General features: G+C 45.9%; 1 protein-coding gene across 1 annotated transcript in view; it reads right to left on the bottom strand.

Annotated features, from left to right (window-relative positions):
* The window catches only part of ANKRD31 (ankyrin repeat domain 31), a 119393-nt gene that overhangs the window by 7525 nt on the left and 96250 nt on the right, over nucleotides 1–15618 (bottom strand). Inside the window, exon 24 of the mRNA XM_065407031.1 lies at nucleotides 14796–14892. Coding sequence (XP_065263103.1) covers nucleotides 14796–14892 — 97 coding nt within the window. The remainder of the gene's footprint in view (nucleotides 1–14795; nucleotides 14893–15618) is intronic.

The following is a 15618-nucleotide window of genomic DNA, read 5'->3' as shown; positions in this document are numbered from 1 at the left end:
ATGGCTATACTGCCTGGTGATGGGGGTTGAGTGCAGAGGGTAAGAGTCGTAGTTCTCAGGGCTGGTTGGTGAAGATACAGGTGTTGGAGGCAGCTGGTGGCGGTAAGAACCCAGATGTTGGGGAAAGTGGGTTGGAGGTGACATGGGGGCACAAGGGAAAGAGTTTTGGGACAAGGGCTGTGGGGGGGGGGGGGGGCGGCGGGCGCGGGAGAGCTCCGCCTGCATGGCTACGAGCACCTGGATAGAGTCCGCTTGGCACTCCATGATGCTTATCAGCCAATCCGTGCTTTGCTTCCGGTGCGCTGCGTTTTCCTTGCGGATCCTGCTTTTGCTCTCCCTGCGCTTTTTGATTCTCTGTAAGAGATTGATGCATCACTTCGTGCAGCATGTCTTCTTTGCTTTTTCACGGTCTCTTCCGGAGTTTTTGCAGTCTCTCAGGCGGTGATAACACGGACTGCTGAGATCTCAAAGTTGCATCTGTAAAGGCAAAATGCAACACTTAACAGAGGCAGCATTATTTATACCAGACAGAGTAATGATTCCCCCGCACTTAAGGAGGGCACACACAGTCTACACAATAGCATAATTTTCCCATCCCAAAGAGAGCGCACATAACCCACGGGAGCCCCAAAATGGTGAGTAAGGGGGACTGATTGTTTCAGGGCTGTACTGTCCTCTGGGTTTCTGTGCCTTGGGGAGAGCAAAGATCTGCAGGGGGCACCTACACTGAACACTGTCCCAACATTTTCCACAGGAGTTCATCCTGGAAGATATCTCGCTGCTGAGGGTGACCTGGGAAGCAAAGGAGGGTCTTCTACTGCAATGCAGCTTCCACCCTGGCCCATATGCAGCTTGCCTGTGTGCAGCAATGGTCCCCCTGCCCCTCACGGCACAGTGGCGCAGACACATTAGCCTGACTGGGACAAGGACCATGGTGGCTCTCCCAAGAAACCTGCGCCAGCGCATTGCCCACATCCTGGATGAGACTTTCGAAGAGATTACCGAGGCTGATTACCGCGATGTGATAGACCACATCAATGCGCTATTCCGCATCTAGGCATGCATGCAGCCCTAACCCTCCTCTCCCGAAAAATTTCCTTCCCAAAAATAAAAGCCGCTTACCAGGAACCTGCTCTTCTGTTTGTCCTCCACCAAGTACCGGCCGCTGCGACTGGCTACCTTCCTCCTGGCTCAAGAAGAGTTCCTGGCTGCATGCCTCCAGGGATTCCGGGGTGTCTCCCTCCACCCCATCACCCTCACTCCCGCTTTCCTCCTCCTCCCCCCGCTCCGAAGTGTCCATGGTGGTGCTCGGAGTGGAGGTGGGGTCACCCCCAAGTATCGCATCCAGCTCTTTGTAGAATCGGCAGGTTGCGGGGGGAAGGGGCACCCGAGCGGCCGTTTGCCTCGCGGGCTTTGCGGTAGGCAGTCCAGAGCTCCTTCACTTTAATCCTGCACTGCAGTGCGTCCCGGTCATGACCCTTTCCATCATGGCCCTTGATATCTGCCCGAAGGTATCGTAATTCCTACGTCTGGAGCGCAACTGGGACTGGACAGCTTCCTCCCCCCAAACACTGATGAGGTCCAGCAACTTGCCATTGCTCCATGCTGGGGCTCGCTTGGTGCATGGAGGCATGGTCACCTGGAAAGATTCGCTGATAGAACTCCACACCTGGCTGAGCAAACAGGAAGGGGATTTTTAAAATTCCCGGGGAATATAAAGGGCGGGTTTGATGGTTGGTCACAAGAGGCCAGGGCAGTAGAGTTCGAACTGATGACCAGAGTGGCTAGAACAGGCATTGTGGGATACTGCCGAATACTTCTGGAGGCCAATCAGAGCGCATTGGGCGGCCACACTGGTGCCACAGTGCAGCAGCAGCAGCGCAATACTCTTTATTCTTCTCGGGGAGGTGGAGTACAAGCAGCGCCGTAGCCGCGGAGAAACAGCGCTGTACGTGCCTTGCCAGTGTAACCCTTCTGCCCATCTAAGTTGGCAGCAACAAGGGCCGGGTTCTGTATCTAGGGGTTCTGTTTCAATAACGCAATGCAAAACCGGCTCGAGCCCCCACCCAGTGACCTGGGACAATTACATACCACCCCCTGGGCACCTCTAAGAGGCAATACTTCCCCTCTCGCAAGCACAGAGTCTGAGTGTAGCAGAAAATGTTTAATAACATGAGGTAAATGACATCAACATTAAACTGGAAAAAACACCACAAACAGGATTCCTAACACAAACCATGAGCAAAAGACCCACCCCAGCAAATTGGGCCGTGTCCTTTCCCTTTGGTTCTTGAATCTAGCAACCCAAAAATCACCCAGAGTCCCCAAAGTCCAACACCCCCAAAGTCTCTTGGGTCCAGCAACCACCCAAAGTCCCAAAAGTCCAACAACCCCCAAAGTCTCTGTCCCTGGTCAGTGCAGCCCCAGAGTAAAAGGGGGGCACGCAGGGTGGTAAGGGGCACCTTACGTGATCCGAGGCCGACCGGCCGTCTCTCCGTGGGGTTCCGCCGCAGCCTTCACCATGAGCCAGTCCACTTCCTGCCATCCCACAAACTGCTCTGCTCTACTCTACGAGCTGCTCCGCTCTGCTCACCGACCTGTGAGTCGGTCCAGCCGTCCCCGCAAATGGCTCCACTCACCGACCTGTGAGCCACTCCAGCCGTTCCCGCAAACAGCTCCGCCTGCCAATCCTTGGGCCACTCCAACCGTCCCCGCAAGGCTCCGCGGCGCTCGCTGCTCCTCCAGCCGTCTCCGCAAACTGCTCCGCCAGCCGCTTAGCAATATAGCTTCAGGCTCCCCCACTAGTTAACACAGCACTCAGTGATCTCAGCTCTTAGTAACTTTAGCTCTTTTGTGATTTCAGCTTTTAGTGATTTCAGTTCATAGTAGGGGAACCCCAGTGCTGGTGCACTATTGGCCCAAAGTGAATTCAGCTCAGCAGCCTGTAACTAGACTCCTAATGGAATTAAAGTAATTCTGACATTCAACAGTGGAGAGAGGATGTAGTGCAATTGGTGTTTCAGGCCCTCAAAAGGGGTCCATACCATCAAAGACAAATACCTATTCCCATCCTCTCTTAATTCACTGGGTTGTGGAACCCATGTCCCTTGTCTAGCGAGTGCTACTTAGGTGATGGTGAGATCCTCTGTCATAAAACAGTTTCACTGTCCTTGATTCACATAATCAGGGTAACAACACTTTATTCCTCCTGCCCCAATAACAGAGAAACTGGGGATCCCACCCCATCCAAAGTAACCACTATCAGTTGCTGTTGTCTCATGCCACGCGGGTGGGTGTGCCTATGCAAACAAGATCAGCCCCTGGAGTTATTTTCCACACTCGCCATAATTCACCACCAGATGTCAGGGTAGAGCTCATCCTGACTCTGCTTACACCAGTGTGGACGGGGAGTGAGGTACAGCGCTGTAGGTGGCTTTATCTGTAACTCGCAAGTGTAGCCAAGGCCTCAGACATATTTTCACAGTGGTTCACAGCCCCCCCCCCCCCTTTTTTTTTTTTGGTTGGCCGGGGTAGGGTGACCAGATGTCCCGATTTTATAGGGACAGTCCCGATTTTTCAGTCTTTTTCTTATATAGGCTCCTATTACCCCCTACCCCCTGTCCTGATTTTTCACATTTGCTGTCTGGTCACCTAGTTGGCCCCCCAGGATGAATTAATGGCCAAATATTTAACCACCATCTCCCCAGTTTTCTGTCTGTGTTCTCTCTCCCTTCACCTTTTCTTTCTGTTTACTTCTTTGCTTACTCTTACTTTTTTTTGCTGACTTTTCTCCTCCCTCTTCCAGTTTAGTAGCTCCAGTTCCCCTTCCCACTCACTAGAATACTGGCTGCTGGAGATTGAAGAGTTTCCATTGGTGCCATCCAAAGCTAAGCTGAGTGCCTCAGGAGCAGAGAGGAGAAGCTTGGATTGGTGGGCTGCTGCCTGAGCCTTCTGCCATCTACATTAGGGGCCACATAGGAGCAGGGAGGGAAGATGGGTGGCTTTCAAAGAGCAACTTGCTGTTTGTCAGTCAAGTATACACCACAGTGCATTTGCGGTGTGTATATAGGGTATGGTGGAGGTGGGGGTAGGGGCTGTATCTGCTTTACAGCATTCACTACTCATCCTGTCCTGTTTTCTGTCCCATGGCCCCACCTTCCCACTGTAGGTAATTCACAACTTTAATGACTCATATTGTAAAGACTCATTGTAGTTCACACTAATATCAGAATGACCCTTCTATATAAATCAGGGAAAAATCATTCCCCCCCCAAGTTTTTTTCCGCCCTGCTCACTAATATCTTTTCCATCTTTGTCTACAGCTATGAGTTTATATATGATTAGTTTATAGGGTTTAAACCATTCTTAGTATGTTTGAAGTTTTATTTTCATTTTGTTTTTGTTTTGCAATACAAAAATGTCCATTTCAGACCAGTATCTCCAGTAATTGAATGAGGGTTACTCAAAAGGCTTTTCTTCTGTAAACGGAGCCACCATTCTCTGCTCATTTAAATCCCTACTGAAATCTCAACTTTTGCATGATGCCCACAACTTGCAAGTCAAAAATATCTATTCTTATTTTTTATCTTCTTCATATATTTAATTTAAAAATTGACTGAACCAACAAGTTGTGCACACAGCTAACAAAATACAACTCTTGTACTTCTGTAATTTATTTCTAATAGGATTTTATACTATCCTGTACGTTTATCACTTAAATATTTGAGCAGCTTACAAACATTAAAATCTAATCTTAACATTTCCATAAGGTAGGGAAGGATTATTATCCCCATTTTACAGAGGAGGCACACAGAGTTTAAGTGACATGCCCAAGACCACACAGGACATTTGTGGCAAAGCCAGGGATAAAACCCAGATCTCCTGCATTTTAGTCCAGTACACTAACCACAAGACCATCCTTCTTCTCTAAAAACTTGTTCTTTTGCCTTCTTCCTACTATATATCACCGCCTACATTCACTCATATCTAAAATTTAGACTAAGATCTTTTAGATAAAGCCTGTATCCTTCTACATTTTCTGAAGCACCTGATATTCTTTTGGCACTACAAAATAACAATCTATAATAATACAGTCCTGAGAGGAGTAATAGATGTGAGACCTTTTTTATGGCGGAAGACTTGAGTGCTCCTGGACCTAAGTGGGGATCTCCTGTGGGAGATGCCTGGGGTCTAAGTTAGAAGTCTTTGGCCTGTTCTTCAATAGGTTGTGCTGTTGAATCCTCTAAAGCAGTGGTTCTCAAAGTAGGGCCGCCGCTTGTTCAGGGAAAGCCCCTGGTGGGCCGGGCCGGTTTGTTTACCTGCCGCGTCTGCAGGTTTGGCCGATCACGGCTCCCACTGGCCGCGGTTCGCCTCTCCAGGCCAATGGGAGCTGCAGGAAGAGCGGCCAGCACGTCCCTCGGCCCGCAACGCTTCCCACAGCCTGGCCCTGACAAATCATCTGGTTCTAAATCTTTTAGTCCATCTGTCTCAGCATGGTTTGTACCCTGTTGTGGATCTGCATTCCATCAGCACTTTCCTCCCTATGGATTCTGCAGTCTGAAGGCTCTACCTTGACAGACAGATAGATCAGTAATGAAAGATCCTTGTGTGATGTAATTGACATGAACTGTGACAATAGATCATTGTTGCAACCAGGGTCCTATGGTTGCACCAGGTCTTGTACAGAGGAGGTCAAGTGGGGTATCTATGGAAAGGTTGTAGTTTGCTGGTTATGATTATGCTGTCTGTATGTGTGTATCACTTTTGTATTTGAAGTTATGAATATTGGCTATGTACTTGTTTCTCAATGTGTTTGATTCTAAGTAGCCTCATTTGGTCAGCTTCTTGAGAAAGGACTATTCTCAGTAAGTGCCCAATCAAGAAACAATTAACTGACAATGGACTTTGGGAGATGCCAATCCACATCTGAGCTTTCCTGGGAACGTTCAAACTAACATGTAAACAGTGGCGTCGGTCTGCAAAAAGCTGAATCATTCATGAACGTGTGATGCTCAGGTGGCTACAAACTCCATCTTTTTGGTGTGATTTTGCACAGGAGAACAAAGGGGTCTCCACCCACAAGAGAAAGAATATAAAAGGCCATGGAAACCCCTCCATTGTGTCTTCAGCTGGCTCAAGAGATGGCCTCGCCACCCCCAAGAGATGCCTGAAAGAAACTGGAACAAAGGACAGTAACTACGGGGGTGTGAGTGATTGCTGGACCCAGACTAGGAAGGAGTCCAGTCTGTGAAAGAAGCTTATTGGAACACCTCTGGGAGTGAGATTTCATCTGTAATGTTTCTTAATGTATTAGGCTTAGACTTGCGTGTTTTTGTTTTATTTTGCTTGGTAACTTACTTTGTTCTGTCTGTTATTACTTGGAACCACTTAAATCCTACTTTTTATACTTAATAAAATCAATTTTGCTTATTAATTGACCCAGAGTAAGTAATTAATCCCTGGGGGAGCGAACAGCTGTGCAGCTCTCTCTATCAGTGTTATAGAGGGCGGACAATTTATGAGTTTACCCTGTATAAGCTTTATTCAGAGTAAAACGGATTTATTTGGGGTTTAGGCTCCCAGAAAGACGGAATATTGGGTCCTGGGAAAGTCTCTGTTAACTAAGAAGCCCCTGAGCTGAGTGGATCTCAGTTTCAGTGAACTGCAGGAGGGCGTGGCCCAACCTCTTGGTCTGTGCTGTAGTTGACTGGAGTGTCTTACTCAGCAAGACAGGAATGGAGGGAAGCCTTCTCTGGCAGGGGGGTTTGTTCTCAGTGGTATCCCAGCACATTTAGTGACAGTCTTAAGGGGGTTTCTGTGAACGAACCCGTCACACCTTGTTCTAGAGGAAGGACACAACAGGCCTCCTTAATGTCTAGCTGTCTGTCTTCTAAGAGGTCCAGGCCTGCAGAGATTGTTTCCCAATTGCCTTGTGACTCTTCCCAAGAATCCACTGTACTAAGTACTTTTCCAAAATCTCGTGATCTACCAGATGAAACCAGGTTACATATGTTGGATGTTAAAATAAAGTTATTAATTACTACTTTCATAGGACAAAGCCTTTAGGAATTCCAAAAAGTTTTGTGTATCATTTTGGAGGGGGAGGAGGGGAAAAGAAATGTCAAGGTATTTCAGTCCAGATTAAACTCCAGACATGTTATGCATAGCTGTACCAGAAAGACTTAAACCATCAATCAATGGTTCTCTCTCTCATTTATAAGACACTGATCACCAGAGTCTCTACATGTCAAAGGATAAGAGCCTCTGCAGCTTGTCTGTCACGTGCCCTTAACTGACATTTGTACAGTGACAACTTGGAATTCAATTCATACTTTTGCAAAACATTATTTGATTGATGAGGCCAGATAGGACACCTGATTTGAGAAAGTAGTACTTCATGCCCTATTTAAACAGTAGTACTCCTCTCTATTCCTGTCACTGTTTGCTGGTCTCCTAACACAGTGGTTCTCAAACTTTTGTACTGGTGACCCCTTTCACATAGCAAGCCTCTGAGTGTGACAACCCTAATAAATTAAAAACACTTTTACATACATTTAACACCATTATAAATGCTGGAGGCATAGTGGGGTTTGGGGTGGAGGCTGACAGCTCGCGACCCCCCATGTAATAACCTCGTGACCCCCTGAGGGGTCCCGACCCCCAGTTTGAGAACCCCTGCCCTAAAGTGAGGACCTGCAAAAGCAATGTCATGAAGGAGAAAGAAAGTTTATTTACTAGTAACTGTTCCTTTCTGAATATATTGCATCAGCAGATCCAGTCTACTTTGGAAATATAAAATAAGTGTCTGGAGGTAGAGAGCAGCTAACAGATGCTTAGGGGGCTGGAATGTATGTCCTCCGTTACATAATATTGGATTCAAGGGTTACGTGTGTGCACCTTACCAATTCACTACTTTGAAAGGTTTCCTTGGCTCACAGGGTAGGGAATATAGTGTGGCTCTTCAGTGGCTATACTTTTGGAGAACAACAATTACTAGTAAAACTTTCTTTCTGTCTCTACATGTCTGAAAATTGTGGATCATTAATGATGGATAGCTATATCCTATGGACACTCCCTAAGTGATTGTTAATTTGACAGAAATGCAGTATAAAATCTTTCATTCAAAATCTTCACCAACACCACAATCATATGCAATAATTGTTGAACTTTGTTTTCTGCCTTTTCCTATCTTCATTGGATACATAAATGAAGCCACTAACATCTTCTCTATGTTAAACGATACTTCCTGAATTACCCATTGTCCCTCAGGATCTTTGGACTGATTATGTATTCTGATATTTAAATTATTATTTAGCAATATGATCACTCCTATTTTTGAACTTCAAAATCTATGTTGATAATCCAGCAACATTACAATGACCTAATGGGCAAAAAACCAGGATCTACTGAGATCTGAAACCCAATATCTTCCTTAAGTATAGATGTAATCTGATTTTAAAAAGATTTAAGAAATGGAGGCATGACAACCATAAACGTATATGCCAAACAGGGAATTCATACACCCGGCTACATAAAGAACTATATTCTAGATTGACAACAATAAAATAGATATATTTAAATTTGATAATAAAAATATATAATGCCCAATTACATGTTCTTAGTGCACACAGATATTTTTGTGTAGCTGTCCAGATGGCCTTCCAGTCCCTCAGATCTAAATCCAGATTATGTTCTTCATTCCATTCAGATATCAAATTATTTAATCCTCCATCACCTAATGTATCCCCTAGTATTCTTTATAAAAAGGCAATACGCTGTCTTTTGAAGGATTCACAGTAGAGTATTTGTTCAGTATCACCAGTGGGTTGCAGTTTCCAACCATATGTTAAAATTGTTATTAAACATTTTATTTCGGATTATAATTTTATTCCTGATTCTCCAGTGCATACACATGTGTGTAAAACACGTAGTATACACACATACTGGAATGTAATAAAACAATCATATGAAGGTAAAACATAGTTCTCTAAAATATTCAATTTAAACTAGTATGGATTTTATTAAGGAAGGTAGTGGATTAGAAACAAGATTTAAGGGGTGGTCTGGGGTAAATGTATAAAAACAAAAAACTGTTTAATTTTAAATTTCTTGCAGCTTTAAGGGCAGATTGATGAGTAGACTGGAAGGAATAGGGAAGAGATGGGCTATAAATTAAATTAAAGTGCAAGATAAATCTACTGTTTGAAAGGAAAGCCAACAGCTCATAGTCATGCAACAAGATCTAGAGGAGCTGTGACTAAGACTCTTTGTCCCAGATTTGTAAAGAGACATTCATCAATAAAAATAAAAATGTCTTGTGCACAGATAGCTCAGGCAACTGCTAATGAAATTTGTAAAATGGTCATTAGGTCATCCCCACACACTTTCATTTGACATTACCAGATGGTTCTGTCTTATTCTTCTTTTCCCAGAAAGTGCTCCAAGTAAAACAGTAGGTAAGGCCACTTCCTCTTGAGGTTTGCATCTTAACCATATTCACTGTCAGTTATTGTTCTTGCTAAGTACAACAGGAAAAGAGGGATGTACACAAAGGAAGCTTACTTACAGTATTGCTGTTTGTCTTAGTCTTCTCTTCTCTCAGCCAAAATCAAGCCAGGTTTTGATTTGCTGGGAATATTGCCTGCATGTCCCCACTGATGAAGGTGAGGCGGGGGAACCAGCTGGTGTGAAAGGTGTCAGTTGGTGGAGTCCCTCAGGAATCACAGAACCGTAGGATTGTAAGGGACCTTGAAAGGTCATCTAGTCCAGTCCTCTGCACTCATGGCAGGACTAAGTATTATCTAGACCAGGGGCGGGCAAACTTTTTGGCCTCAGGGCCACATTGGGTTTCGGAAATTGTATGGAGGGCCGGTCAGGGGAGGGGGTCGTGGTCCGGCCCCCACTCCCTATCTGCCCCCTCCCTAGGACTCCTGCCCCATCCAACCTCCCCTGTTCCCTGACGGTCCCCCCCCAGGACCCCTGCCCCATCCACCCCCCTGCTCCCTGTCCCCTGACCGCCCCCGGAACCTCTGCCCCTTACTGCCCCCCACCGGCTCATCCAACCCCCCCCTCATTCCTGACTGCCACCCCCGGGACCACTGCACCATCCAACCATCCCTTCTCCCTGTCCCCTGACTGCCCCCGGAACCCCTGCCCCTGACTGCCCCTTGCCACCCCATCCAACCCCTCCTCTCATTCCTTACCCCTGCCCCCATTCAACCCATTCCCCGCCCTCTGACCGCCCCGACCCCTATCCACCCCCCGCCCCCTGACCAGCCCCCCGAACTCCCCTGCCCTCTATCCCCAACCCTCCCGCTCCCTGCCCCCTTACCGCGTTGCCTGGAGCCAGCAACGCCATCGCGCAGCACAGAGCACCGGGTCAGGCCAGGCTTTGCAGCTGCGCTGCCCCAGAAGCTCGCAGCCCCGCCACCCAGAGCATTGCGCCAGCGGCGGAGCGAGCTGAGGCTGCGGGGGAGGGAGAACAGCGGGGGAGGGGCCGGGGGTAGCCTCCTGGGACAGGACCTCAGGGGCCGGGCAGGAGGGTCCCATGGGCCGGATGTGGCCCACGGGCCGTATTTTGCCCACCTCTGCTCTAGACCATCCCTGACAGGTGTTTGTCTAACCTGCTCTTAAAAACCTCCAATGATGGAGATTCCACAATTTCCCTAGGCAATTTATTCCACTGCTTAACCACCCTGACAGTTAGGAAGTTTTTTCTAATGTCCAACCTAAACTGCCCTTGCTGCAAATTAAGCCCATTGCTTCTTGTCCTATCCTCAGAAGCTAAGGAGAACAATTTTTCTCCCTCCTCCTTGTAACAACCTTTTATGTACTTGAAAACTGTTATCATATCCCCTCTCAGTCTTGTCTTCTCCAGACAAACAAACTTGGCATAGTGCATCTTCACCCAGACGTGCTATAGCTGCACTTATGCAGCACTGTAGTGTAGACTTCCCTATAGTCCCACTATTTGAGGTATTATGTTGCTTGGATAGTTTCTTACTGGAGAAGAGGTTAGTAACGAGGCATTTATATACTGGCTCTGATTTAGTTTTTTGCTTCCTTGCATCTTGGTTGGTGTAGTAGAAGACAGTTACTTTTTCCGTAACTGGTGTTCTTTGAGATGTGTTGCTCATGTCCATTCCATATTAGGTGTTTGTGCTCACCACATGCACTAATGCCGGAAGTTTTTCCCTCAGCAGTATCCGTACGGAACCAGCTCTGGCGCCCTCTGGAGTGGCGCCCACACAGCATGGCACAAGGGGCACTGCTGGCTCCCCCCACCTTCAGTTCCTTCTTGCCAGAAACTCCAACAGTGGGGAAGGAGGGCAGGTTGTGGAATGGACATGAGCAACACATCTCGAAGAACACCAGTTACGGAAAAGGTAACTGTCTTTTCTTCTTTGAGTGCTTGTTCATGTCCATTCCATATTAGGTGACTCCAAAGGAGTACCCCTGGAGGTGAGTAGGAGTTCACAGATGTGAAGATTGCATCACAGCTCTGCCGAACCCAGCGTCGTCTCTGGCCTGCTGAGTGATGGCATAATGAGCAGTAAACGTGTGAACAGAGGATCACATTGTGGCTTTACAGATGTCCTGGATAGGGATGTGTGCCAGGAAGCCTGCCGAAGACACCTGATCTCTTGTTGAGTAGGCTCTGACAATCGGCGGCGGCAGAACCCCCACCAAGTCGTAACAGGTCCTTATGCATGAGATAATCCAATTGGAAATCCTCTGCAAGGACACCAGATGACCCTATCCGCTGTAGCGATGAAGAGTTGAGTCGATTTTCAGAAAGGCTTGGTACATTCTAAGTAGAAAGCCAAGACCTGCCGATGTCCAGGGTGTGAAGACGCCTCTCCTCACTGGTCTTGTGCGGTTTGGGACAGAACACCGGGAGGAAAATGTCCTGGTTAATATGGAAGATGAAGACCACCTTTAGCAAGAAGGCCGGCTGGGGCCACAACTGAATCTTATCTTTGTAGAAGACTGTATACGGAGGTTCTGAGGTCAAGGCTTTAATTTCAGAGACCCGTCTTGCTGACATCACCGCCACCAGGAACGCGACCTTCCATGACAGGTGGAGAACTACTACTAAGGGTAACTAAGAAAACTACTAACGATGTATAACTATTTTACAGGATTTCAAAGTTAGCAAGAACAGAGAAGGAATCAATGCTAGCCAAAGCAGCAGATGTTCCAGCACCATCACTGGCGGCAAGAAGGAACTGAGGGTGGGGGGAGCCGGCAGCCACTCCAAGGGGCGTCAGAGACAGTCCTCTATGGATACTGCTGAGGGAAAAACTTCCGGCACCAGTGCATGTGGCGAGCACACACACCTAATATGGAATGTACATGAGCAAGCACTCAAAGAAGAATAAATAATACAGTAATACTGCTCTCAATTATTACTACAGCCAACAAAATTATTAACATAAGTAATCTTCTCTAAAATCCTTCTTGCAAGCCACTTTTTAATTGATTTTAAAACTTTAATTTCCTCATATTTCCATATATTTTTTGAGAAACTAAATAACTTCTCTCAATAAAGATAGACAACAGTGATCAGGGATTTGAAAGGTAATGGCACCATCTGATGCACAGTAGTGGTTTCAGCAGCTGCAGATAGCAAGTTATGGAATAGTGGAGGCAAATTTGTTTCTTTGGGTCTCGCTCCAGGATGACAAAAGTGAAAGTGTTCTCTGAGGTTTCGAGCCAGTGGTTCTCAAACTACGACAGGCAAGAGTGGTGGACAGAGCTCATCAGATAAAAATGCTATTGGACAGTTGATGAGCCAATTCCCTTCTTCCCTCTTTCTCTTCTACCTCATCAGTTTTCCTTCTCCTTTCCACAAGGCTTCCTAGCCAGTGCTAAATAAAAAGTCTTAATTCTTAATTCTCTGGACACAGGTGGTATTTCCACAGTTTCTACTTCAAGGGATGGCAGTATTCCTGTTTTCTCCATCTGTGGAAGTGGTGGAATTTTTTGCTGCATGCTGTCTGCTTCACAGACCCCCGGTGTGCTGAAAGGTGGGGGTAGTACCATGACTGAGGTGGCACCATGTGTGACTGCCTGGGTCCAATGTTACAAAATTAATCCTTGGTAGCGAAAAAGATTAAGACAATTTTTTTCTACAAACTGATACATTATTTAGTGCATGCAGGGCCTATGAAAGAATGATTCATCATGAGGACTGAGTGAAGACATTTGATTTAATTGGGTTCTCTTAGTGAGCTAAGTGGGTATAATTATGAGTATAGTGACTATAATTACAGAGATGAGATTAGAGAACTAAACAAATGTATTCAAACAAACTGAATGTATCCTGCTTTGGAGATGCATTTTAAAGTAGAAAAGTATTTCCTTGTGGGTTGAAAAAGTCACTGCCATTGGGGTAGGGGGTTTGGAGTTGCAGGTCAGCAAAGTCTCAATCCTGCAATTCACAAAGTTACCAAACCCCTACACCCACACGGAGACCCACTGAAGTCATTATGGTTTACATTTAAACACAGGAACAAATCCTAAAATCCTCAATTTAGTGTGAAATCCTGTAACTTGTAGTGTGCGGGCAGACCCCTGTTCCCCTATACAGTCACCTTAACAGCAGTCGAGTCAATTGCAGGACTGGACATTAATTTTTACACAGTCTTTCTTTGGTAAAATTCCATTGGTCGCTATGTAAATTTTGTCAGAAAAAGAGACGAGTATAAACTACATAAGGACTCCATGATTTGGTTAAAGGAAAACAGAAATACACAGTATTACATATAGTGGGGGAAATTCTGCTCTCACTTACATCCATGCAATCCACTGAAGTCAACAGTTCACCACATGGCTGAACTAACACTGAGATACAAATTTTGAACCTGATCCCCAGCTATGGCAATGTCAAAGGTAATGTGTAAGGCCTTGTCTTCACTAGAAAAAAAGAGTGTGTTCCTAACTCCGCACAAATCCACTGGAAGAGGAGGAGGACTTGCCTTATAATCTTTAGCCCAGTGGTTATTGGTGGTAGAACTCTGTTCAAATCCCTTCTCATCAGGTAGAGGGGGGGACAAACTGGTGATCTCCCACATCTTAAGTGAGCATCCTACTGAGTTAATGGTCATAATGGAGGTATTTCTCCTCCTCCTCCAGCTTTTTTTGTGTGGAGTTAGATGCCCTCTGAGCATATCTACTAGATCAGGCTCCGCCCTCTGAGAAGGAGCGCCTATCTTCCCCTGGTTTGTAGATCGCTAGCAGAAGTAGGCATCTCCCTGCAGCCTGGACTTAGGCGCTTATCTCTGTGAGAGGGGCAGAGCTTAGGATACACCCCTCTGATTGGCATCTCCCATTGACCACCTTATGCAGCTCCCTGCCTAGCATGCTGGCTTTTGTGGAATGAATTGTAAGGTGCATATCTCCCCACATTTAATGTCTGCTTAACTCAGGCTTTGTGGATCACAATGCTGTTCCTGTGATTTTCTAGGTGCCTAAAAGTTAGGTGTGGCAATGCTTAATGTCACCATGCCTAAGTCCCTTTGTGGATGTCTGAATTAATATACTTTGTGTTATTGTTTGTTCTTGTATATTGTTAGAGAGAGAAACACTCAGGATAATAATTTGTCTTTTGAGCATTTCTAGGGGTCTCCACTTAAGCAGTTTATTTCTTCTGTTTCAAGTCTAAGGTATGTAATGAGGGTAATTCCTGAACCAAATCAGTAAGGAGTGAGTGAACTGTGGAAGCTTGAGCACTTCAGAAACCATTTTCTGCTACTTCCAGCCAAAGCGGAAATTAGGTTTTAGTCTGTACATACCAGAAGGCTGTTTTTGTTGTGCTGGTAATTCTGGCTCATTGGGAATACATGCTTCTTCAACAAGAATTTTTGACAGCTCTGTTCCAAGGTATGTGACCTGTATATAAACAAATCTATATAAGTTATTTATGTTGTGTTTTCTGTAATAATAAGAGTCAAAAATATCAGGTTTCTTTCAAAATTAGGTGTATGCAATTGTAGGTCTAATTTGGTACATGCTGTTACTTACTGCAAGAACATATTTTGAATACACAATTTGTATAGATAATGCATGCAAAAATTAGGTATGTTACACAAAATGCAATTTTTGCATCTGCACTTGAAGATGTCTAATTTTGAACATTAGATCCATTGAGAGTCTACTAGCCAGGGGACATGAGTTCAAATCTCACATAAAATCATTTTGTGACTGGGAAAAGGTTGTATCTACTTTGCTTCTGAGGAGTTACTTGTTTCCTCAGGATCCAAGCACTTTTCTTTTGCTCTTCCTTAGCACTTCCTGGGCTCTAAAATGGTCACAGGAAAGATGCATTGGTGTGGGAAAGTTAAAGAGTCAATGCTGAGGGAGCATTGACTCTTTAACTTGACACAAAATGCACTAAATCTACTACAGAAGCAAGTACAAATGGTAAACATGGCAACTGCTGAGAGAGAGTGTGTTTGTGTCTGGAGCTCCAGACAGAAGGGCTGCAGCAAGCAGGCCCTCACAGAGTGAAGGAGCCAAGAACCTGCCCAAAGCCTGGGAGGGACAAGGACACAGGCACTTCCAATTGTCCCAGGGGGTGCTCAGCCCTAGGCCCCGCCCCTACTCCAACCCTCCACA

This window comes from Emys orbicularis, chromosome 6, assembly GCF_028017835.1.
Source record: "Emys orbicularis isolate rEmyOrb1 chromosome 6, rEmyOrb1.hap1, whole genome shotgun sequence".
In the NCBI taxonomy this organism is placed as follows: domain Eukaryota; kingdom Metazoa; phylum Chordata; order Testudines; family Emydidae; genus Emys; species Emys orbicularis.
The sequence above is the reverse complement of the archived record's forward strand: the minus strand, read 5'-3'. Positions and strand labels throughout refer to the sequence as shown.